The 25952-nt window shown below is 33.2% G+C and overlaps 2 protein-coding genes across 5 annotated transcripts; one reads left to right on the forward strand and one right to left on the reverse strand.

Moving 5' to 3' along the window:
* Window positions 1-1898: 1898 nt before the first annotated feature.
* On the forward strand, window positions 1899-5756 carry LOC133873993 (guanylate kinase 2). The gene is made up of 11 exons (XM_062311811.1): window positions 1899-2224; window positions 2741-2776; window positions 2934-3041; window positions 3154-3230; window positions 3303-3432; window positions 3799-4161; window positions 4636-4757; window positions 4837-4972; window positions 5145-5190; window positions 5300-5405; window positions 5494-5756. The coding sequence occupies exons 2-11, from the start codon at window positions 2774-2776 to the stop codon at window positions 5609-5611; spliced, it is 1209 nt and encodes a 402-aa protein (XP_062167795.1). The 5' UTR covers window positions 1899-2224; window positions 2741-2773; the 3' UTR covers window positions 5612-5756.
* Window positions 5757-15760: 10004 nt separating this feature from the next.
* On the reverse strand, window positions 15761-25188 carry LOC133874258 (nuclear transcription factor Y subunit A-1-like). Of its 4 annotated transcripts, none has more exons than XM_062312135.1 (6): window positions 25056-25188; window positions 23379-23667; window positions 21674-21780; window positions 21380-21451; window positions 20347-20511; window positions 15761-16861 (listed from the first exon to the last, which is right to left on the reverse strand). In XM_062312135.1, exons 2-6 carry the CDS (start codon window positions 23620-23622, stop codon window positions 16550-16552), a joined length of 900 nt encoding a protein of 299 aa, XP_062168119.1. In that variant the 5' UTR covers window positions 23623-23667; window positions 25056-25188; the 3' UTR covers window positions 15761-16549. The 4 variants fall into 4 exon arrangements, with proteins under 4 accessions (XP_062168119.1, XP_062168120.1, XP_062168121.1 ...); XM_062312136.1 differs by having other exon boundaries at window positions 25050-25163; XM_062312137.1 differs by having other exon boundaries at window positions 23379-23659; window positions 25056-25123.
* Between the last annotated feature and the right edge of the window lie 764 nt (window positions 25189-25952).

The raw sequence follows: 25952 nt of genomic DNA on the forward strand, positions 1-25952 counted from the left end.
ACGCATGCTGCCGACTTGGGCAGCTTCCATGGCACTGCGAAAATTGTCCCGACCCGACCCACGTTCCAACCTTTAAAATATCTTGGCCTTGTTTGGTAAGAAAGGGGAATTGGTAGTGAGAGTTGAAAATTATAGATGTGATATAAAATTAAAATGTTTTGAAATTGATTGATTTTGGAATAAATGAAAAATGGAAAGAAAATTTTTAATTCTCTTGCCAAACAAGGCCCATATGAAATTGTGCAACTAAGCCTGACTAGGTTGTAGCCCAAAGATTCTGATGAATGATGCACCTATGTTATTGAGTATGGCTTAAGATACGTGGTTTGTGTGCAAAATTAAAAATGTCACATCAATAATTAAGAATGTAAACGCGTAACATCCTTAACTTGTATTCCGTGTGCACCGACACATTTAACAAACAAAATTCCAGTGTTATTATAGCGACTTCAACTTTTTAATAAAAGAAGAATGGGTCAAATTAAACATGGGATTGGCTCTCTACAAAAGAATGTTGTCTGTGTTTGCATTGTTTTATTTGAAAGTGTAAAGTGTTGATTGTGAACTATATCACAAGAAGCCAAAGAAGCAGTCTAGTTTGTACAAACATTTTCCAGATCATGGTATGGGTTACTAACTTCTATGTCCCCTCCCATGATTGTAAACCTAACTTAAAGACTACGGCAAGGCACAAAGAAAAAGAAAGTCAAAAAAATAGAGACATTTCCTTTCTAAGCCATGTCAATCATACAGCTGGAATTTTTTAGCTAAAAGGAAAAAAAAAAATCTCTCTTATGTTTAGGGCCACATTACAAATGTGGATACGGTTATTATTTTTAAGTAATTGCATCCATCTGCCCAAATACACGATTACTAACGGCTATTCGCGCAGTTTTTAGAGGTAAAACTATATTACTAGCCGCTTATAAGATAATGAGCCTTCTTTGGACATGTTTTAAGGCATATTTTAAACAATTTTGAAACAATTTTGAACCCTTTTAATTATTATTATTATTATTTTTTAAAGCTTTAGTATTTTAGTTGAAACTTTAAACTAAAGATAAAACCTTATATCAAAACGACACCGTTTTAGTGAATTTGTTATATAAAAAGATATGCGGATGTGGTTAGTGATTTTTGTTAATCGTATGCAGTTAGACGGATAGCAGTTAGTTATAATTAATAATCGCCTGATTGTACAACCCTATTTCTGTTTATTTGTATTTTTTGGTTTTCTTTTAATAAAGCTGACTTGTCCAAAAAGAGGAGGAAGGAAAAATAAAAATAAAAATGGTTAATGTGTTTTGAGAAGTAATATTTATATTTAGTTTGAAAAAGTATTTTGAAGTGGCAAAAATGTGAAATTTATTTTTAAAAATATCTATTTTTTTTTCTTTTTCTTTTAGGATTGATTGATTGTTAATATTTTTATTTTGAAAAAAAAAAATTACAAAAAGGGAAAGGCATAAAAACCCTCTGTCCTGTCTTTTGTCACTTTTACCCTTTTGGGCTAGGCAAGGGCTAGGGACTAAACAAAACTTCGTATGGGTCATGGTACGTTATATCATATATATACATACGTGTCAGCTCCCTATCAAGCATGCTCACACGTGTCATTCGACCACCCAACTAGAATCTAAATTTTCATAAAGCATAGCCCTAAGGCTGGCAGCATTGGCGGGGTTTTTCTTTTTGTTTTCTATGTAATCTCCAAAATCTTCTTGGTTTAGAAGAACCAAAACTGTGTTAAACCTTAAAAAGAAAATAAATAAATAAATAAATAAATAAAGGCTCAGATTGAATAAAGAGAAAAACGTAGAAAAAGGAAAAAGCAGAAACAAAAAGAATATATAAATAAATAAATAGAAAGGAAGAAGCTTCATAAGCACCTCACAAGAAAGGGAAAGCCGGTCTTCTTGTTTCGTGAATTGAATACGACCAAAGAGCCACCCCTCTCACTCTCTTTCTCTCATTTAGGACTTCTCTCCTACAAATATGAGAATGCCTCCCAAATTTTCTTGCAACTTCCTCTTACGGCCTCGTGATTTTTTCCTTCCTAAGTTTGTTCTGCTTTGATTTTTGGAACTGTAGAGAAACTTAAGGTTGAAAAAGAACACACCCCCACATAAAACTTTGGGCTTTTGTTGATCCTTTATCATAAATATCATCAGCTCAAAGAAATAAGCTTTGATTTTTGGCCTGAGTTATTGCTGCTTATTTAGAGGTAAATGGGTCTCAATCTGTTTGTTGTATTCCAGTTCCTGTTTTCTTTCCAGCCCAATGCATTATTCCCTGCGTTTAGCTGCAATCAATTGTTTGATTCATATGTTTTTGCTAGATTGGTTTTTGGCTCTCTCTCTCTCTCTCATTTTTTTTTTTTTAAAAAAAATATATGTATATATATGTATATATATATTTTATATTTTAAGATTTCATAAAGAAACAACATGGGTGTATTTCAATGGCATGTCTCGGATTTTGTAGTTTTTTTTGGCGTTTATATTTGTATCTTGCATTAGAAACGTTGAATGGGCATCTGGGTCTTTATTTCTGGAGTCTGTTCTTGTCTTTACGCGGTTCAAGTTTGGATTTTGGCTTTTATTTTGTTGGGATATCCAGTGTTTAATTGCTTCAATGGGGTTTCTGCCTTTTGTGCACCATCAAGATAGAATTTTTTTCATATGCTGCTAGATCCAGAAAATATGGGTGTATTCTCATATCTTTCCATTATGTTGATCAGGGTGAATCCAGAGTTGGAGGCATAAATTTGTCCATGGTGAGCTTTCAATATTATATTTCAGCTGTCATTTTGGACTAAATTGACTGGAAATATGTAAACTTTCATAAGGAATGCTATCAAACAATGATGTTTGAATATGGATCACAGAGATTGCTTTCTTGCAATTTGATCTGTATTTTCTTCTGGTCATTAGGGTGAAGCCCCAGCTTTCATTGTTGATGATCTGCAGGAGGGATTTCCAAATGGGTTTGATTTAAAATCTAAGGGCAGTGCAACAGCCACTGTTATCGGAAATAAAGCAGTATGATGATCCAATTTATGATATGATCTGCTATAGTGTTACTCTTCCTGCTTTAGTGATTCACCGGTGAATTATATTTCTAATGAAAATTGTTTGTGTGTCTTTTTGACAGTATCTGATTGGAGGAGCTGATGATGAATCGACATTATCAATTGGAGTTCAGATTTTTGACCAAACTAGAGGCGAATTGTGAGTTTATAGTTTTTAGCCTTAGAGTTGCTTCGTTCAGGTTTGGTTACTAATTTCTGGACGAATTTTCAGGACGAATCCTATTGTCCTCGGAACAAAACCCAAGCCATGTAAAGGGCATTCAACATTGCTTTTAAATGAGGATCGAATTTTGATTATTAAGAGAGATTCTACCCCTGATGATTGCATTTGGTTTCTTGAGGTTGGTATTCTGCAAACTTAAGAGATTTATGTAGGAGTCCATTTGGAAGCCAAAAGATTGAAGCCACTTCATTTTGCTTTCTTATAGCCTTTGAACAACCAGATCATATGGTGAAGTTGAGATGGTACAAGATAACACAGGCAGCACCAAAATGATTTTCTTTTCCAAAAATTTGAAATAAGCTCATTTATGATGTCAGGAGGACAAAATAAAGTTGTTTTTAAATATGATGTAAACTTAAATGGAAGCATTCAGTTTTTTTTTTTTGTGATATTTGAACACCCCCTAATCTGGAAGCTGTAAATCTTAGTAATTACCTTATGATTTCTGTATCTGGAAGTGTTTGATTTGTTCAAATATTGGTAGGTGGACACCCAATATGTTAGGGAACAGCGAAAAATATTGGGGACTGAGGTTGTTGCTTGGAGTAAGGGTGTGAGGGGCTATGCTGAGAAGCCGGTCGTTATTAGTGGTCCTTCTGGAGTAGGTAAGGGTACACTGATATCCATGCTCATGAAGGAATTTCCATCTATGTTTGGATTCTCTGTGAGCCACACAACCCGGGCTCCAAGGGGCATGGAGAAGGATGGAGTTCATTACCATTTCGCTGAAAGAAGCGCTATGGAGAAAGATATAGAGGATGGAAAGTTTCTCGAGTTTGCTTCTGTTCATGGAAATCTTTATGGAACTAGTGTTGAAGCAGTTGAAGTGGTAGCAGATGCAGGAAAGGTAAATGTCTGAATATTTTTGTGTTTGAAAAAATGATCATCTCATATAAAGAGAATGTTGGATATGTGAAGCATGTGTGCTTTTCCAATTCAATTCTCGTGCAAGAGCCTAAGTGGCACTAGATAATTGTTGAATTTCCAATTACTTGATGCATGTATATCTATTGTTTATTGTGGGAATAGCTTTGACTAGGATTTTGCTCTTTTTTTTTTTTTCTTTTTTCTTGAAACAATATGAGATGTTAAATGTTGTTAGTTATATAATATTTATTTTAAGAGGGCTTGTTCTAGTTGAAGCCATAAGAAATGTCTTCTAGATTTGCTTTATCATGGGTTTACACTAATTTTTTATTTTTTTATTGGATGATTCTAGGAACCCTGTAAATTGCACTGTCGAACAAGCATTGCCCCCTAGTAAAATTAAAATGAATTTCTCTCTGCAAACTTGAAATGCTTTTGTTTGGTTTCAATGTAGAGATGCATTCTTGACATCGATGTTCAAGGGGCAAGGTCTGTGAAGGCTAGCTCTCTTGAAGCTATATTCATCTTTGTCTGTCCTCCATCAATGGAGGAGCTTGAGAAGCGTCTCCGCGCAAGGTGAGTTAGGGATCCCCTTTTAAATCTTTTTCATTCTCAAATTCTAGCAGCCTGGTTCCAACTTGAATCTTGTGAACAGGGGGACTGAGACAGAGGAACAGGTCTTAAAGCGGCTCCGAAATGCTCAGGCAGAGATTGAGCAAGGGAAATCATCAGGCATCTTTGAACATATATTGTATAATGATAATCTTGAGGAGTGTTATGAGAGTCTTAAGGTAAGTATCTGATGCTTTGGTGTGTGCCCAAAAAGCTTCTATGGATGCCATGTTTAATAAAAATGTCTTTTTTCTTTTTCTTTTCTTTTCTTTCTGTTCTTTCTGTGGGTAGTGAATAATTCCACTTCTTAATGATGACATATTCTGACATAATAACTCTCATTTGGTGCAGAAACTTTTGGGACTTGATGGAAATGGCACTGCTTGCCCTAAATCATGTAAGAAGTCCCTCAAATACGTCACTTTTATGTGACTTGGGTGCCCTTATTTTCTAGTAGATTTGATATTGCATCAAAATGAAATTCAATTGTTTAAATGTCAATGCAGCAACCAAAGGGATTGATCTTCCTATGGACCTATCAATATCAAAAATTGATCACAAAGTCATCATTAACTGCGGAAATCCAGAACTAAAGCCAGCATCAAAGAACTTGTAAGTTTAGTACTCATTTTTTTGTTTGATAAATATCTTAGAAATCAGTTTTCAATTTATTTACATGTATTTATGGGCTTGTGAGCAGGATTGTGATGGATTTGTCCTCACTGAAAGGGGGGGCACCTGGACGGACAAGAGGGCTAGATTTTTATGCCATTGACTCATTTTCAGATGGCTTGAATGGATTCAACCAGCTGAACTAACCATCAGCGGCTATACTAACTTGGGGGGGGTCTCATTTTCAAAAATTCTCTTCAATCTATTCTTATTTAACTTTAAAAGGGGAAAAAGTGGAAAAGCTCTAGATGTTATGTGAGACCATGGCATTATTTGAAATTTTTTTCTTCCCTTCTCTCTCTGTTCCTTTCTCCCCCCATTCTTTGTTTGTTTTAGAATACCGGAACAATTACTGTTTCCTACATGAGCAATGAGAAATGATTAATGATTTGTGCGGCAATGACGGTGCTTTGCAGATTGAAGCCAGCTCGATAACATAATAATGGCCGCCAACTTATTCTCGAAAGTGCTTTCCATGTTAGAGACAAAATGACTTTTAAAATATATATATATATTAACAAACATCTCGAAAGTGCATTTTTAGGTAACAATTATTTTTTTATTATATTTTAAAAATATGTTTTGAGTTTTTTTTTTTAATTAAAATTTTATTTAAAGTTTTATCAAAATTTTATTTTTTTTTAAAAAAAATTGTCTCAGTTCACTAAACTATTTAAACATAATTTTAAAATATATATATATTTTTTATTCATAATTTTGAATATAATAAAAAATAGTAAAATATAATAAAAAAAATTACACACCGAACTATCTAAAAAATTGTAAAAATTGTATTTTATTCCATCTAGTATATTCCTTACTTCCTATTAAATTGATTTTCAACTGTAAAAGAAACGAAATTAATAGGGAGTTGGTCAATGATGGCTGTCTCCGATTTCATTAAATTCAAAAGAAGTACATGTTATATTCATCCACGAAACAAAAAAGTCAAAGAGGAAATAGTCCATCTGTAAGAATTTCTAGAAAGATGCTGATTAGCTGCCATAGTCTGGTGCAGTCGGTGGCTCTTTGATTAGTTGAAATAAATCCATTACATAATAATTATTATTATTATTATTATTATTATGGTTTTTTTGACTTTAACATACGAAAAAAGTATTTGAGTATTTACATTTTCATAATGTAGCAATTTTACTCTACAGACGTTCTTGGTTTTTTTTTTTGTGAATCCAAATGACAGCAATCTTGTTGCAATTCCATTATTATTATTTTTTTATTCACCCCAAAAAAAAAAAGAATTCCATTTTTTTTTTTTTTTTTAAGCTTGGTATACTGTTTTAATGAATTTGGTTTAATAAGTGGTACTTTAGATTTTTAGACCCATCCGTCCATTCAAGGGTAATGAGTGAAAGATATTTTTTTTGTTTTCTAATAGAAAAATACTACAAATCATTGTTGAAAATTATTTCATTAAAATTTAAGTTTTCCTCCAATTTGAAAATTCCAATTTTCTCTCTATTTTTTCAATTACTCTTTATCTTACATTAAAAAATTATGAGTTTTTTTGTGTGCTTTATAAGTATTTATCTTGCTCTTATACTAGATTGAATTTTGAATACACACGATAGTTGTCACCCAATGCTTTTTGTCGCACCCATGTGCGCGTATCGCTTATTTACGTGTATATTTTTCTGATGTGTACAACTGCTATTCTAACAGTCATATTTTTAAATATTTAATTATTTTTTCAACTGTCAGAAACTCAACAGATAGAAACTGTAATAAACTGCTTTTATAATTTATAAAATATATATTTTTTCTACATATTTTAGTGATATTTTTCCTTCTCTTCTTCTTCTTCTTCTTCTTCTTCTTATTCTTTGTTGTTATAGAATTTCTTATTCATAATAGTATTCAGAATTTACAATCTGCACACTATATTCAGACAGTATTGTATCATAAGGACATAATTGTTGTATTCCCTTTTACAAAACTTATTGTATAAGTGTGAGGCAATATTTCTCTAAGAGACAAATTAATATGTCTTTCTGTCTAAGAGTTTAGTGATTTTCCATACAATTTTTATTTGTATTTTTATTTTGCTTTCATTAATTTCTATAGTTCCACATCTTTATTTCCAACAATCATTATGCAGTCTATTTACCCCAAATCTCCGTCTACTTTTTTACAAATCGACCATCCGTCTATTTATGCAAAACGGTGTGTAACATATCTTTTCTTAATAATTTTGAGGGGAAAGATCCTCGGTAGAAAATTATATTGAAGTTTAAGCGGAAAATTATTAAATTGGTCAATGTCACACACTTGCCATGACTCTATAATTCAAGACTAAATCCTAGTTTTGAAAAATAGGTTATGGTTTGTTGCAAATTTGGTTGGATTTGCTAATTATATTGGAGAACAACCACCTTCTTACCCAAGCTTCATAAAGACTTCTTTCTCTAGTCCGTACAAAAAAAGAAAGAAAAAAGCATTTACTACTTGACTTGTATTTAATTTACAACACTCATTTTTTTTATTATTTTAAAAAATATTTAGAGTATTATAATTTTTTTTATTTTTTATAAGTGATCGCAATAATTTATATTTTATGAAAATAAGTAATACATAGATTGTCACGTTAATTATTAAATATGGCAAGTACTATATGAATTGCAACAATTTGTAAACAACTTATAGAAAAAATTATAATGCACTTACAACACATTTTATTTTTGAAACGAATAATATTATTTATTATACCAATTTATCATACTTATTTAAAACACGTCAATATTAGTAATATTAAAGAATTAAAATCATCTATAATTATTGGTTTAAATTTAAAAAAATTCAGAAAATAATTGATAATGACCGTATCAAATAAGTGCCATGAGCATGACATAATTATTGTAAAATTGAATTGTTAGTTAGGGATCTTTTCCTTTATTGATATAGTTTACAAGGATCAATGATCTTATGATTTGACTGTATCTTTTTCTTTGAACAAGGACAAGATCTGAGATCAGATTCATCATGAGTACGGAATTTGTAGAAATAAAAATAAAAAAAAAGTTCCTTTGGTTATAAAAATGAACATATGAAAGAGAAGATAAAATGAATCAAGACTACATGAAGACTGAAGAGCATACGCAAACATGAAAACGAAAGGAACCAGAAATGAATGTGAAAAGACATGACTAAAGGTTGAAAAAAAAAAGTTAATAAAATTAGAGAGGATCGGATTTTGAATGGGCAGAATCGACAAATGAGAGGATTTGCCGACTTGTGGTGGCAGTGGCACCGTGACCAAAAAGTTAACATTATCATAATCAATATCTCGTCCCACTACACAATCAATGTATATATATATATATATATATTCATGGAACAATAAAATTCTGCAATACAATTTGCTCGATGGGTCCAGCCAGAATCATCCATCTTCAAAGAACATTTTTTTTCTTATTTTTGTTCCTTGCACCATCAGCTTAATATCTCAAAAGATAAAGCTTTAAGATTCGAACTCATTAATATCTTAATTTCAATATTAATTTAAGGGTATTGATTCGTGTTTACATGTCGTATTTGTGTCGTGTCAAGGAATTCGTCAAGTGTCTTAACTTTAATTTATTAATTTCATGTCAAATTTATTAGTCATGTTAAATCATCATCCGATAAAACTTTTTAACACTCCTTGAAAAGGAAAAGGAAGTGATCCGACCCCATAACCTAAAAAAGCTACACAAGAAGGTTGGGTGGGCCAAAGTATAATATCATGCATCATGTCATGTGTAGCTAGATTTAGAAGAGAGATTATACCTAACAATTGATCATGTCACCCCTAATTATAGGATTTTTCTTAAAGATAATATATAGAATAGCTTTTTTCTTGTTTGGTTGATGATGTTACTGAACAATGGCATAGTATATCGATGGCCGTTAATGCAGTTTTCAGTTGTGAGCCCACCAGGTTAGACCCTTTCAAACTGGCATGCCATAGGTTGGTAGGGCCTGAACAGGAGTCGACTGTGATGCAGGCTTGTGGGTGGCGCTGGCACGCGGTCTTTTTGACAGCTTTAAACCTAATACTTTGCTGGTCTGGTCTTGTCTGGTCTATGGCCGATGTTTTCCCACGTCACATGGAAAACAGCCAAAAACATGGTGGCATCAGTGGCATGTGCCGGGGCAGTTTATGTGGAGGGTGTAAAAAGGCTGAAGCTTAGCTATAACAGTGGGAATAGCATTTAGGCAAGTTGGAATTTCCTTTGGAGAGGGGACCCAGATTGAAGCCTGAGGGAGCAAGTGGGAGATAGCATGGTCCTTTCAGCATCCCCTACACCCGTTCACCTCACATGCTAGGCCTGCTTTGATTTAATGCCATTCACATGCTCAAGACAATATGCTTTCACCACTGCCGCCTTATAGGGGCCTACTGGCGCTCGGTCGTCCTAGTGGCGGCTGATATTTGTGTATTCAATTTGAGCCATGTCAGGATATATGTATAAAATAATGTAAGTTAATCTTATCTCTAATGATCATTTAATTAAATTGGTTTTACCCATAAACTCTTACTTGTTAATTTTATATTGAGTTTGTGTCGAATTTACAGCTCATATAAAAAAGTAACAGCTCTAAGTGATCCTTTAAAAGTGTATAAAGACTGAATTTCTTGAAATTCCATATCACAATTCTAAAGAAGTTAGTAAAAAAGTAATAGCTCTAAGTGATCCTTTAGAAGTGTAAAGGAACTGGATTTTTTGAAATTCTATATCTCAATTCTAAAGAAGTTACGCTAGACATGAGAGTGTGGGTCTTGAAATGTTTGAACAGTTGGATCTCGTATCTTGAGTAGCCTAAATACTTGTTTGGGCATCCTGGAACCTGCACATACTCTCTCATTCCTTACCCGAATTCTCTAAAATCTGAATTCAGGAACCCTGTGAAGATTATTACCCTTCTTGCAACAATGTTCTTAATGTTTCCTTTGTATAGCTTATTGTTGATTTTTTTTTTTTTCAAAATTAAAAAAGGGAAAAAAAAATGGAATATATGTAATATTTTGTCTTGAAGAAATAGAGTTTTAACTTCGAGAAAAATGTGTACTTGCAGAGCAAGTTTCTTCTAATTGATTATGAAATCTAAGATCATTTCTTTAAAATAATAATAATAATAAAATTTAAAAAAAAAAAAAAAAAAAAAAAAAAAAAAAAACTTCGAGGTAAAGGCACAAGAACCCCATTGTTTGTAGGTTCTCCAAACAGCCCTTAGTGGCCCTGAAATTGGAAAGCTTGAAAGGTATTTTCGGCACGTCAACTTCAACAGGCATTTGGTGTATGGGCCGTGTTTTGCATAAATAGGGCCCGTCATTAAGTTCACATCACAATACAATACACATATCACATATGTTATCCAACTGTACAATATTAAACAATTCAATTACAATATAAACACAATGCAGCTATATTGGGCATTTCCAACTCCGGACCTAAATTAGGGCAGATACTTTTTGGTACGATTTGCATATTAGACATGAATTTAATATAAAATTAGTATATTAGAGTTGAAGGATCTGACTCGTTTAATTAAATTGATCGAGTTAGAGTTGACTTATACTGTCTTATATTATGTCTCGACACAAAAACGCTAATTATCACCCTTAACATTGACCTATGAGGCCCAACCAAACCACTCCAAATAGCTATCTCTATTTATTTCCAGTTTTCTTATTTTACATTTTATATTTGAATTTTAACAGAAAGGAAACATGAAATGAATAATTAGACGAAAGATTATCACTTACTGTATACGTTCATGCTTTATTTTTCAACGTATAAATACGGTACATATTTAATTAACAACTATGATTCTACCTGTTGTTAAATTATGTGATTCCAGACATTAGCATTCAAACAATTAAAGTACCAAAAGCACAATGCCTATACTAAAACATTTTCTAGAGATGACAAAAGCCCAGGACGCACTAACTGGCCCATTTTGCCTTTGAAAATTCCAATTCAATTTTCCAAAAGAACAATCAAGATATCCCAATAATCACTCAAAATCTTTTCAAAAAAAAAATAAAAATTAATTAATAATAGTCACTCCAAATCTATTTTTATATATTCTATTAATCACTAAAGCACATGGAAATGTCGGACTTATGCCCTTAATTAACTCTACCTACCCCATTAATTCTGGGAGGCTGTCCTACTCCCATGCTACTCCATGCCACCCACTGCAACTAATTAATTACACCGGGTTCTAATGCATTTCATATATATATATATATATATATATATATATATATATATATATATATATATATTACCAAAAGGACGAAGTATATATATATATATATATATATATATATATATATATATATATATATATATATATATTACCAAAAGGACAAAGTTCTGATTTGGATACCAAAGAATCAATTGGTCACACACCAAATCCTGAATCAAGAGAATATGAAGAGAAGTCGAAATGTCGAGCAGATGCTTAAGTCTTTATTAGTTAGAGAAAATAATGAGCTTAAGAAATTCACAAAGAAAAAGTTCTTCACTAAAATAATGCTTATTTTGAGATTGAGCTCTTTCCCATTTTGTTATACACTATATATAGTGATAGACAGGGGGCGGAGCTAGGGGGGGTTGAGAGAGGGCAAATACCCCCTCTCAACTCACAAAAAATTTTCTTAGATACCCTAGTCGTCCACTCTAAATCAACCATAAAGGGCATAGGCATTACCAGCGGGGACAAGAAGCAAACGATGTTTCACTGTTTCAATTTGCAACCTTTTATTGTTTTAGTTTCAGAGCTATAAGAATGTTTTTTTTTTTTGACATGTCCACACAAGAGGGGGAGGGGGGATTCGAACTAGTGACCTCTGCTTCATAATGCGTGATTTCCAGCCAACTAAATTATCCCTTGGAGACAGCTATAAGAAGGTTAGGTTAAAAAATAAGATTTACGAAAAATAAGATCCAAATGGTGCGTTTGAGCTTTAGTGTTTAATTGTTGTTCTTAAACTTTCCGTTTCATTAAAGTGGTCGAGAAGGACAAACTTACTAGGCTTGGATTTTAATTTTTAGCATGAGAGTAATGTGGGTTCGTGAGGCACTGAGACGTAAATTTGCCTTTTTCAACTGTATTTTCCTAAGCTGCCTATTGACTCTTTTTTTTCTTCTCTTTCAGCTCTTTTTTCTTTTTTCTTTTTTCTTTTTCTTTTTTTTTTTTTAAAAAAAAAACACATGATTTGAGAACTAATTTGTGTTTTTTTATGGTTACAGCTTAGGCGTGAAAATATAAATTACATTTAAACTATAGTTAATTAAATTATTTATGAATTTTGTTAGTTATATTTTTTAATATTTGTAATAATATTTTTTTTTTTAAAAAAAAGCTCTTTTAATCTTACTCCCCGTGAATCAATATTTTGGTTCTGCCACTGATTATAGAAAAAAGAAAAAAAAAAAAAAAAAAACGTGATAGGAAAATAGTGGTGCAATTTGTGCTATATGCATTAAGACAAAAAAAAAAGCCCGTTCAATCTCAACCGGTCATCCCTCTAACAGCCCAGCCCAAAAATAACGGAAACAACAAACAACCGTCTATGTGGTGGATTCTGAGGAGTCCGAGCTCCTCAACATGGATCTTGGCAAGTGCTTAATATTTAAGAAGTTGTAAATTGTAATTATGTCCTTAAATATTTTTTTTTTAAAAATCGAAATTGTCAGTTTTTTTTTGTTAATATTTTTAAAGAGTTTTCTTTTTCGTCTTTGTGATTTAAAAAAGTATTCTAATATAATATAACAGTAAAAGCTATTTTTTATATTTTTAAGAATATTTTTTTTATTCAAATTATTTATTAATATTTTTATTTTGATCCAATTAAAAAATTGGTAGGATTGCTTCTAGTTTAAAAAATTTAGCACATTTTTATTCGAAACTTAAGTAGCAGAGCCAAAGTTAATATTTATTCTACTTGCGTTTTACATAAGAGGCATAGAGCCAAGCCAGCTGAACCAAACAGAAAGCTTATTAAGTTTTAAACTCTACCCATCAACATCCATACGATCCATCTGTTATGCAAAACTTCGTTTGTTTGGGCGTAAAATATTTTTAAAAAATATATTTTTATATTTTTTATATTTTCAAGAATGGTGGTGAATAGAAATCAATTTTAGTTTGACCAAAATAACCTCTTTATTTTTTAAAAAATGATTTACGGGTTTAAAAACCGTAAATCATTTTCTGAATGTAAACTTTTCATTCTTGAACACACGTTTGTGGGAATGTGTCACGGCCGACCATTAGCTCGAATTAGTTACCAAAGGTCTCCGGATTCTTGTCAATGTCGCAAGAATCTAGCAATGTGCCTGGATTCCAGCGATGGTTTCTTTCCAAATCCCAACTAATGTTGTCAGAATCCAGCCATTGGCCGGAATCTAGCTAGTATTCTGGAATTTGGCGGTATTGGCCAGATTTCGACAAAAATAATAATCAAACCGAAAATATTCAGAGCCACCCCAAGGCCTTGGGGTGGTTTCGGTCACCCCCAAAGGCCGTGGGGGTGGTTCGGCCACCCCAAACCGGTCATGAGTGTGGCTCCGGCCACCCCTCTTTATTTCTTTATTTTTTTTAATTTTATTTTTTAATTTTTTTTAATTATGCATATCGACACGTGTCGGTTTTTTAAGGCACGTGACGTGGACTTCCGTCAATTTTTGGATGGAAGTTGGATGGATGTATCATCTCTATCTTTAGCCATAATCGAGGTACCATCTACAATACGAAATGAACCATAGGATGCAAAAAATAAAGTCGTTAAACCATAGAAGTAAAAAAATTATTTATCCCAAAATTTTAACAAAACTCACCAAACATGCCATTTAACAAACTCTTCACTCATACTCTGTTTTTGTTTCGGTGTAAAATATTACTACAGAAATCCTTTTATATTCCTCATATTTGGTAATACGCCGACCCCTTGGGCTTAAAACGAGCTGAGAGGCCGAGGTATTCAAATAAAGATAATACAGCTTACGTTTGTTTTGGTATGGACCTCGAGAGCAGTACCAAATTTTTTGAAAAAATGTTTTCCGTATTTTTCAATATTTGGTGCGATCGAAAAATAATAGTCAAACCGAAAATATTTTCAGTTTGATCAAAAAAGTTTATTGTGTTTCGAAAAATGATTTACATTTTTAAATTTCATAAATTATTTTACGCCCAAAAAAACGAAGCCTTTATGCTAAATTAAAATTCATGCTTTCATACTCTTCAAAGACAAAGTCTAAAACAAAAACCAGTAGAGAAATCTAAGCAAGAGGGCTACGGATGGAAAAGATGGGAGCTAGCAAACAAGGCATGAGATTCTGGTTAGTTAAAGTAGAGAATATTTAGTTAAAATAGAAAAAAAAATTTTAAAAAAATTGATGTTTAGTAGTTTTGAAAGGTAGGGAGGTAAATCAATTAAAGTATATTTATAGAGTTCATTTTAAATAAATTTTGAAGAGCTCAATGTTTAACAGCTTTTTTTGAGACCAAATTCATCTTCATGCTCTCCCACAAGCACCTCCCTTTGTAACCTTTCTTGTATTTGTATCTAGAGCAATAACTGAATGATTGATATAGAAGTTTTCTTTCAAACTGATTTATGCTCTGTTTGTTTCAACGTAAAATGATTTTTTAAAAATGATTTCGGTATTTTACTTTGTTTAGTAGGAGCGAAAATAATGGTCAACAAAAATCAGTTTCGATTTAACCATAAAAGCTTCTTTAATTTTTGAAAAACGATTTACGATTTTAAATACCGTAAATCGTTTTCCGAAATTAAACTCTTTATTTTTGCACGCACGTTTGATATTTGATTGTCAGAATCCAGCAATGGTCGGTCGTCAAAATCCAGGCGGCGCCGAAATCCGACAACATCCAGCCATCGTCGCCGGTTGCCGGCGGACCAAATTTCGGCCGAAATCCGACCGGATCTGGACGGATCCGGCCAAACATGCTCGCTGGAATCCGGCAACGGCAATCGGACTTGCCGGATTCTAGCACCAGTTGCATTTTCGCCTTTCGTAATTTTTTCGAGCGAGCCAAACGTTGGAAAATATTTTCGAAAAAATTATTTTTTCTGAAAATGATTTCGTCAAAAATATTTTACAACGGAAACCATTTTATGTCGAAACAAACGGAGCATTAGATTACATGCTCCATTAGAAAATGCACATGAGAATTTAATCACATACATTTTGAACACATGTCAGTGTAGTTCCAATTTGGAGGAAACCACAAACCATGCTAAGATGAAACAAAGGTGGTGATAAGCCACAAAAATACTCTCATTACTCATTCAAACAAAATGCCTATTGTAACCACTTTCTTTGTACATGGGAGAAAAGCAAGGATATATAAATGCCATGGCACACTATATAACAGCGGAAAACAAGAATGATTTGCCGCCTTTACCATCCCCATCCCAATTACACAATTAATACAAGCCAAGCCAAGCAGGGTTTTACCCCTCTCTAGCCATTGAGATATTATTTCCTATCAACTTTTCACACAACTAAAAACACAACTATCTTATATAGCAGAAAATCATAAGTTCTTTGAAAAAAAAAAAAATCACAACTATCCTATAAGATATAGATTCTCCACCACCTAAATATACAACTTTTCACCACCTTATTTATGTGGCAAAATGGTCACCCACCTTATTTTATTTTTTAAAAATAAAAAAAAACTTTAAAGCTAGTGGGAGACCACCTTACCACATAAACAAGGTGGTGAAAAGTTATATATTTCGGTGGTGGAGAATCTTATCTCCTAGCCATTAGGGTAATAAAGTCTTCAGCTTTGCCTGTAGACCAATGAGGAACAGCAGAGTGAAATTATAGAAAGATGGCTCATACCAAAATGATATGAGGAACTCGCTTGACGGCTAGAGAGATGAATATCACTTTGAATTCTGAGGGTATAGATTATAGAACACCCTCAAAGCTAAAACGGGCTTTCTTGCCATAACTCATTATAGAGATGGTTCATTTGATGGTCAGGGCTCTCTGAGCCCCATTCACAGTAAGTCTTTGATGATGCTGCCCTGACCTATATCACCTTCTTCTGTACCAGCCGTCGTTGCCAATGGCATTGGAGTATGTCTGTGGTCGGTGCATTTCCTGCACATGAATTCCTGTAACTTCCATATGATCATGACCAGAGGATGAATGCACACTCCCAGAAAAGTTGGACCGTTCAGAGTGCAATGAATTGAAGGGATGCGTCGAAACAGTTCCACCGGGACTGATGGTGCCTTTGTCAGGTCCAATGTCGTTACTGTCAAGCTTCTTCGTGTTCAGGAAACGGCCACCAGAACCTCTTGCCCTCCTCATTGCATGCAAGTGCCGAGACTCATGAAGATAGGGCTGTATAACATGAGAACAGAAGAAATACACCTCATAAGCAAAACTAGAGTCCAAAATACTGCAAACACATTCTTGAACATATTATGAACTCTCAGAACTGAAAAGTCTGCAAAATCTTTAACTGGAGATAACAAACTATAAGGCATTGAATTCTGGTACCAGTCTCCCAAAAATATTTTGCAATGGCGCTTGTGAATTTTGCCAATGTCAACCTGTGGTATTCTCCTAGCTCAAGTAGAGTTAGTTCAATTGTTTTTAGTATGCAAAATTTCAGTTGTCTTCAATAAGCAAAACAAAATGAGGGGTTATCAAACCCAAAAATGAGGTGAAGTACCAAACAAATAAGTGTTTTCATGACATTTCCTACCGCACAACATAAATTGTCCAAATACAAAATAAAATACAGATTCCTCATAGATTTTATCAATTTTTAATCTATCACAAATTAATTCTGCAAATAACCCAAAACAGGCAGAAAATGCCTCTATGATAGAAATCAGAAATTCTTCTAAACAACTAAGAAATTGTCATTAGTACTTCCTAAAAACACCTATAAATCTTATGCAGACTTATCCATGTTTTTATCCATGAAACAAAGATGGCTTCTCATTTTAATGTATCATTACCAACTTCTAACATTAGCTGTACCTTCTTCAAATAATTTCTAATGAGGGGAGATAGTACCACTCTTTGCCTGCTCTTTACATCACATCCTGTCTTCTGACTCTTCTGAGTTCTCCCTTCTTTTATCCGTCAATTGAAAAGTTAACGTGGAGAAATTAGATGGACGGTGGATTGATCTAAGAGAGTGATGGACATGTTGGCAAAGTTCAAAAAGTTTTTTAATACTAAAATTTGGCTTCAATATCTTCAATTAAAGAAAAGCTATTAGGTCATCCTTGAGGAATTTTAGGGCTTGTTTGGCAAGTGACATTACAGAACAGAACAGAGTAGTGGGTTGTTAATTTTTGAAATTAGTAAAAAGTGATGATGTGATATAAAATAAAAAGAATTTGTATAAAAAAGTGAAAAAGTTTTGTATTGCAGTGAATTTTTTTATTTGAATAGTAATAAAAAATTATTGATGTGATACAAAAAAGTGAAAAAATGGAGAATGTTTTGATGTTGATTAGTAGTGAAATATATAAAAAAATGAAAAAAGAAAAAGAAAAAGAAAGTACATGAACAGTACTGTAATGTATTGTTCCTTGACAAACAACCCCTTAGTTACACGAAAAAACGTACTTATAGAAAATAAGTGGATTATTCTTTGTCTTAAATGCATAAAAGAAACTTGCTCCTTTCAAATTTATCAAACAATTCGATCTTAAACTAAGTAAATGAAACTAATGACCAGTAACAATATTGTCCACATTTTCTTAGATACATCATCTTTTTAACCTTTTTTCACTCTAACTAACACAAGCATATCAGCTATTGTCAACACCCCCCCCCCCCCCCCCCCCCCCCCCACCCAAAAAAAAGAAGGGGTAATTACCTTTTTCCTCTTCGACTACCTACCGGCCATTGTCAACATGCTCCTATGAACTGACACTTCGACAAAAAAAGAGCATCAAAATACCATCTTTACATATTTTAGCCCCTTCCGTCAATCTAATTCATGTAAAGACTTAAATGCCCCAACTCAATTTCAAAAATGACCTAAATACCCTCATCTTAAACAAAAAAAAAAAAAAAAAAGGAAAAGGAAAAGGGGTGGCCGGCAAGCCACCCCAGAGGTGGCTGCCACCTCTGGGGGTGGTTCGCGCGCCACCCCCCTTAGGGTTTTTTTTTTTTAAATATTAATTTTATTATTTTTTATTAATTACTATAGAGGGCATTTTGGTCTTTAAACCAAAATTAACGGTCGAAAATGACATATTCCATCCATGTTAACGGGATTCCCTGCCGGAAGGAGCCAATGTAAATATGGTAGTTTGATGCTTTTTTTTAGTCGAAGTGTCAGTTCATGGGGACATGTTGACAATAGCTGGTAGTTGATGGGGAAAAGGTAATTACCAAAAAAAAAAAAAAAAATCTAAATGCTAGTTCCGTACCCCTGGCTACTGTCCTCCACAAAATGAACAAAACACCACTTGAAAAATGTAAAGCGTGGCAAGATTACATAAACAACTTTTATCACATTCAAGCAAATTGACCAACTTATTCATCCAGCATTCAAATAATGAAGGTACTTTGAACCATCTTTGTTGCCATCACAAACTTGAAAACCCAACAGAAATTTAAGCACTATAACAAGGTACTTGCAGCCAGTCTACAAACTGAACAAAAATCCGGTTGTTGACAATAAATAATATTGAAGTGTTGTTAACATTACAATTGATAAAATGTTAAAGTAAATGGAGAAGGTGGAGACAGACCTCTCTTGAGTTAACTGTTCCTTTCCTCTTTTGTTTTTCATTATTCTTTTTGGTTGCTGGAATGTGAGGGGTCTCAATGACCCGATAAAACAGAGGGAAGTTAAGAAATTCATCCAGAGCAACGGTTATCTTTTTGTGGGTTAATTGAAACCAAAGTCAAGGAATGTAATGAAGAAGGGGTGTTGAATTCTTATAGGCAGATCATGGAATATTGTACTTTGCAATTATGGTTTAGTCAACCACATAATTACTATCCACTAACAAAAAGGTTTTCTCAAGTACTTCCCCAAGCATTTCATAATCATTTCTATGTTTTAATGCCACTCTCTGCTCAACCACAGAAAAGTTTTATCCTACGGATTCAAAAACAATAACATCTGTGAGATATAAGATCAACTTATATCTACTCTTACAACTCCAAAGTGTACCGACACTAGGCTATATCAAGTAGTCTGTGTTATGTGGCATGTAATACTCAAGGCTCCGAGAGACCATTCTAAGCTTGAAAAGCATCATGCATGACCTCTAATAATTTATTTACTTCTAAACAACTATTCTTGTTTCTCATGTCGATGAATAAAAGAAGAAACATAAGGTTTCTTACTTTCTTCTATCTTATGTTGTACTAAATGTCATTTTAAAAACTGAATATCATCAGTCACCACTGAGAATGTTCGATTCTTTCTTGTCTACCAAACCATGTAGTTCTAAAATGAAAAATTGAGGAACCTTTTCATTATTTTGTTCAATACTAAAGCTATCAGATCTCTCTCTCATTTATTCTAAAATATGGCTAGCTGAAAAGAAGTTCTACCATGCAAAAAAGCAAATGCCCCCCCATCCCACCCCAAGAAAAATATATATGTATATAAGAAATGCAACCAACTGCTACTTACATTTTCACAAGAACAGTTAAGAAGTGAAACCGTTGAGTTAGATATGAAACTTTTCTATATTGCATATCTCCATTCATGGCCCTACTATCTTAAGATCAATTATGAAGAGAAACTACAAGAAAAACATATTAATAAGAAACCAAAATGATGATGTCATGTACTGTATATGACAATCCAAGATCTGCATGAGCACATACAGCAGATTTACCTTCCTTAACTTTATTAGTTTCCTTTCCAGCTCAGCCTTAGCACGTGACTGTCTTCGCCTCAGAATTCCATGGTACTGCTTGGCATTCACATAAACAGGTTCCTCTGCCATCTCAAGGGGCAAGGCCATTCTAGCGGGAAGCACTCCAAGCCAATGAGAATGTGCCTAAGTCAATCTCTTGTTATCACATTTCAGGCCATAATGCATCTATTTAATTAACATAATCTGTTTACTGTATACATAATTACGATAATTTATTAAAATCCAAAATAAGTATACAGCCTGGAGAACCGTTTTTTTTTTTTTTATTAATTTATTTCTTTTGGATTGGTTGATCAAATGGCATCCAGTCAAAACATATAATATTAAAGTCCCATGAATATTGGTTAACAATTACATTTTGAAAAAAAAAAAAAAAAAGAAGAAGAAAGAAATTGTCAGCGAGCAAAGATCTTAAACAGTTATACTTTAATCCTCACAGACCTAGAGTGAAGAGCTACCGAAAAACTTTAGCAAGAAACTCTTGGTAACCACACCTATATGCTGCTTGACTCCCTCAAGCATTCTCCAAGATGTTGGTGGGGGCAGCAAATTTTTAGGAGTGATTTAATCAATCACTGTTCACCGTAAATAAATGCTACCAGAATGAATAAGAAAGGCAAGATTTGACAACGGAGCATATCTTAAGGAGTGATTTAATAATCTTTAAACCCTAGCTAGGGGGTGATTAATTTGATAAAAAGTTAAACTCCAGAGACCTCTAGAGTATTTTTCCCAAAGATTAACTTGTGCATTTAGCTTATATCTGGTGCATGTACTGGTGTCCCAACTATACAAGTGTTGGTGCATATATGAAGGAAGTGCAAAAGGGAAAAAAAAATGTAACACAATACAAGTCCCAAGGAAAAAGGCTATTTACATTAATTATTTAAAAGCAATAGGCGTTAATCAATTGAGCAACCGTATACATATTAAACCAAGCAAGCATAGTCATATCAATTTAAACATGCAGAAGACACAACAGGTTGCATACCAAAGCCTGAGGTCCATAAGCAGGCATTACTCCCCCATAATATGGATCAGAATATTGATATGATGCACATGCCTGCCATTAAATAAAAAAGACTCTACTTAGTTAACAAACTGCTAAAACACACCACAAGAATATATTCTTAGTATCTTTGAGAAAGGAAGATCATAACTTCAGATCAAGAAACTACTCATGTATACAACCAGATAAGCAATTGGGTAAGAAATACACTCATGAGAGAGAGAGAGAGAGAGAGAGAGAGAAAGAGAGAGAGAGAGAGGAAGGGAGGGAATTTACAATTGAGTGGCCAAGAAGTCCTAGCTGGGTAGGTGGAGTGAGGTATTCACCCATTGTTTGAGGCGTAAAGAATGCGGCATGCTGCTGCTCTTGTCCAGATTTTCCATCTGCACATCAAAGGAAAACTACATACAATCATGTATGGGTAAAAATGGAAAGAGCAAAAATGGAAAAACAGGGGCTAAGAATTAATTAATATGGATATATAGAAGTTACAAGCAAATACGTGATTGTTAGAGACAAAACTGGGGACATGATCCCAGATAAGGCCAAGTTGTGTTAAAGGCTTCATATAACTCATCTCAATCAGTTTGGATTAAAGCTTAATTGAGTTAAGTTGAGGTAAAACAAAATGCACCCACCTATGTAATTGATCCACGAAGAACTCAATTCGTAAATAATAATAATAATAATAAATATATCTTAAGTTTGGCGACAAATTCAACCAACAATGCAAACACAAAGAGGAAATCATTTAAAGGACTAATGCAGGCACCAAACAGAGCACAAAACAAAACAATGAAAAACAATAACCATAATAAAATAGAGTCCGAAAAAGAATAAGATTATATGAGCAATAAATAAGTTCTACACTGAATATAGCTGTTGAGACCCAAATGAATAAGATATCACAACTGTTTGGGTAAATATTTCAAGGTTTCAGTCAAACCTGACATGCCAGCATATTAGTGAATTTTGACTTGCCTTTCTCAGCATTCTTCCTTTTGCAGTGCATTCAATTATACCATCAGATGCATGTATTTCCTTTTACAACTTTTATTGCACAAGAATTAATTAAAACAATAATACACATCAAAAGAAGTTGTGCATAATCCAAAGAAGATATTTTTATTAGGTTAAAGGCGAGAGAAATGAATAAAATAGAGGATAAAGCTAGGATAAACAGTGATCCTTCATATCTGAATTATCACCGCAGCATATCCTTTAAAATAAAGGATGGGAAAAAATTGGATAACTAATCTCAGATCTTGGAAATCTCAACTAGATGATGCTCATGTTCTCTCTAGATCATTTTCTAGCATAATAAGTTCCACACAGAAGTTATGCATGATGCATTACTAAATTTCACTTTTCATGTGATTATTTAAAAAATTAGTAAAAAAAAAAAAAAACTTAAGGAACAAGCTATTGTAAACAAGATTAGAAATATAATGTTGCTTCGTTTCTCTAAACTTCAAAGCAATATATTGGCCCGGTTTGATATCTCCTTCCCCTTCCCCCTTCCCCCCGTTTTCCTATGTGCACTCTGACAGGACAGGTCTTTGGAAGAGGCTTACAAAAATCAGCCCACTTTTTCAAGATAGGATAGGCTTTTTTTTACTTCCTGTTTTACCCCTGTACACAACCGTTTACACTGCACAATTTTTTTTCCTGCCAAGGGTAGAATGGGTAAAAAAAACATGTTTTACTCAGGCCATTTTTTTTCTCCATTTTACCCCTATATACAACAGTGGAAATGATGATTAGGTGAAGGGTTATATTGGGCAAAATGCATGAGTGAAGCTTCTTCCCCAGTTGAGTTGCCTATTATAGCTGATGGGCAAGTCAACTTTTTCTACCAAAAGCTGAATGTGTCAGGAGTGGAGGAGGGAGGAAAGTGATGCGAGGAGATTCCAAACAAGGCCATTAATTATCATTGTGCCATTAACGTGTCTCATACAATAATGTACCCTGATTAGTTTACCTGATTGTGACACCAAAGAGATTTCTAATTTTTTGTTGACATCATTCCCCTCATCCAGCCCATCCTTGACTAGGAATTTTCGGGTTTCGGTTTCTAAACTGTCACTTGAATTGTTGGATGGTGACAAACTCGTGGTGGTTTCCCGTAAGACATCTGTAGATATGGGATCATGCCCAATACCACGCCACCAAGGTTGGGAGCTGACTGTGTGTTGATGCTTTGTGCCATCCTGTTTTTGATACATGCTTCCTACCTCACTCCAGAAATATATGATCGATCCCCTGATATGCTGCTTGTCAGTGTAAAAAAAAAAGAATTCCAAACTCAGTTCATGGCTATTTTATTAGAATTATAAGCACGTAGGAATTACCTACATTCCAAAATGTAAAAACTATAAATGATTAAATAACAAACTCGTAGACTAGTCATACATCCACATGCACATATATAGTTGATGAAATATGATCGAGACTTATTCCAAAAACTTAAGTATGGGAGGTAAACTATAAAGTGAGGTTCAAACTCAAGACTTTTGCTTCAATATCATGTTAAATTACCACTTATCTTAAAAGTTTAAGTAGATAAATTTGGTAAATTTACTTATTTAATTAATACTTTAACAAGATTATGCACATTCAATCATATAAAGTATCATAATATTATGATTAAATTTCATCCCTCCCGTAAACTTACTTTTTCGAGACAAATCATAGAAAAAATGAAACACCTACTTATTATACATATTTCACGTCGGCCGACGTAACATGAGCTAAATGGTTTGTTTTTTTTTTTTTTCATGGCCAATATGAAAAGTCACTTAAAATATGTCACGTCAGTGAATTTCACAACGTATAAAGTAGCATTACTAAAATAATATATATATATATTTTACAAAGAAAGAGTAACATAAAGTTAATGCAATACTGGGAAATATCAATAATAATAATAATTTTTTTTTAATTTTTTTTAATTTTTTTTTTAAAAAAAAAAGAAAAAGGAAAGGAGCATAACGCCTGGAGTTTCTATGCTGAAGTGTCATGGCACTTGAGAGTTGAGAGTTAAGAAAAGGAGACAGAAAACAAACGCTTAAGAGTGCAATAATACTGGATTAAAAACTTTCTTTTTGCATAACTAAGATTACGCCCAAGGAGAGGGGAGAGGATTCGAACATGTGAGCTCCATTTCACTAGAAGGAAACTTGAGGTTCACTTTTCTTTTCTTTTTAAATTTTTTTTTTTTTAAAATAAAAAATTTTTTTAAAAAAAAAAGAAAAAAAAGGGAAGAAAAGTTCGTACTAAACATGAATCTCACCGAAAGTAACCCAAATTAGATCAATCCAAAACAAGGCCAAGAAATCGAAAACCATGGTCACCATCCTCATCAGTCATATATATATATACACATTCACATATACAAAAACGCATGCATGCATACATACATTCGACCATGCTTGAATTTAGGAAGCTAGCCAAAACTGAAAAATCCAAAAAAAAAAAAAAAAAAAAACACAAACACAAACACAAACAGACAAAAAACGGCAGAATTTATAAAAAATTGAGGTTGAAAACTCTTAAATCAATAGCAGGAAATACATACGCACACACACAGACACGTATGAACATATATTTGATGCGTGTATATATATATATAGTAGAAAAAGGAGAACTGAACTGAAACCTGGAATTCTCTCTCTGTTGCAGAGGCGAAAATCGATTTGTCTCTGATGATTCAGAATGACAACAGTGGGGTAGTATTGGATAGAGCTACTGAGAGATCTTTTTTTCCTTATTTCGGAATAAAAAGTGACGGAACAGTTTTTAAATATTTAAAAATAAGGGTAAGGCCAAACGTCGTTTTCTTTCTTCCGCTTAAACCTTTTTCCATTTTTGGAGAGATAATCCTATGGGTTAACGGACGTAAGGTGCCTTCTTATCTTTTCGAATGGACGTCAATGTCCTCGCCTTTTGGAATAACCCTACTCCCTTTTTTATTAAAATAAGACGAGTATATATTTACCCTATCTAATTACTGAACAATTAACAATGTTATTCCCCATTTTTCAATTATTGCAACGTCCCTACACTACCATTGGGATTTGAATGTCCCTATTTTACATAAAAATGGCAAAACTATTCATGATTAAAAAAATAAAAATAAATAAATAAAATTACTAAATTGGTCTTTTTTATCTTTCTTTTTTTTTCCTAAATTTTTTATCAAGGATTTTTTTTTGTCATTTTCTTACACAAAAATGACATTGAAACCCCAATAGTAGTTTATGGGGACAATATTGCATCAGTTGAAAGTTCAAAGGGACGTTACAAATTGCTTGATAGTTGGAGAATGATAAATATGCCACATGTTATTAAGGCAATCAGAAAGAATTTCTCTTCTAAAATGCTTCATTTTCACTTTTGTTGAGATGTTTGTTCTTCGTAAAATCAAAATATAGTTTTTGCTCAAAACTTTTTTATAACATACGAAGCAATAACCTGATGAAAATATTCTCAATTATCAACCGTAACATGCTACCTTTTTAATTGGTGGCATTTTCAAGCATTTTAATTCTTAGAA

This window comes from Alnus glutinosa, chromosome 7 (genome assembly GCF_958979055.1).
Source record: "Alnus glutinosa chromosome 7, dhAlnGlut1.1, whole genome shotgun sequence".
In the NCBI taxonomy this organism is placed as follows: domain Eukaryota; kingdom Viridiplantae; phylum Streptophyta; class Magnoliopsida; order Fagales; family Betulaceae; genus Alnus; species Alnus glutinosa.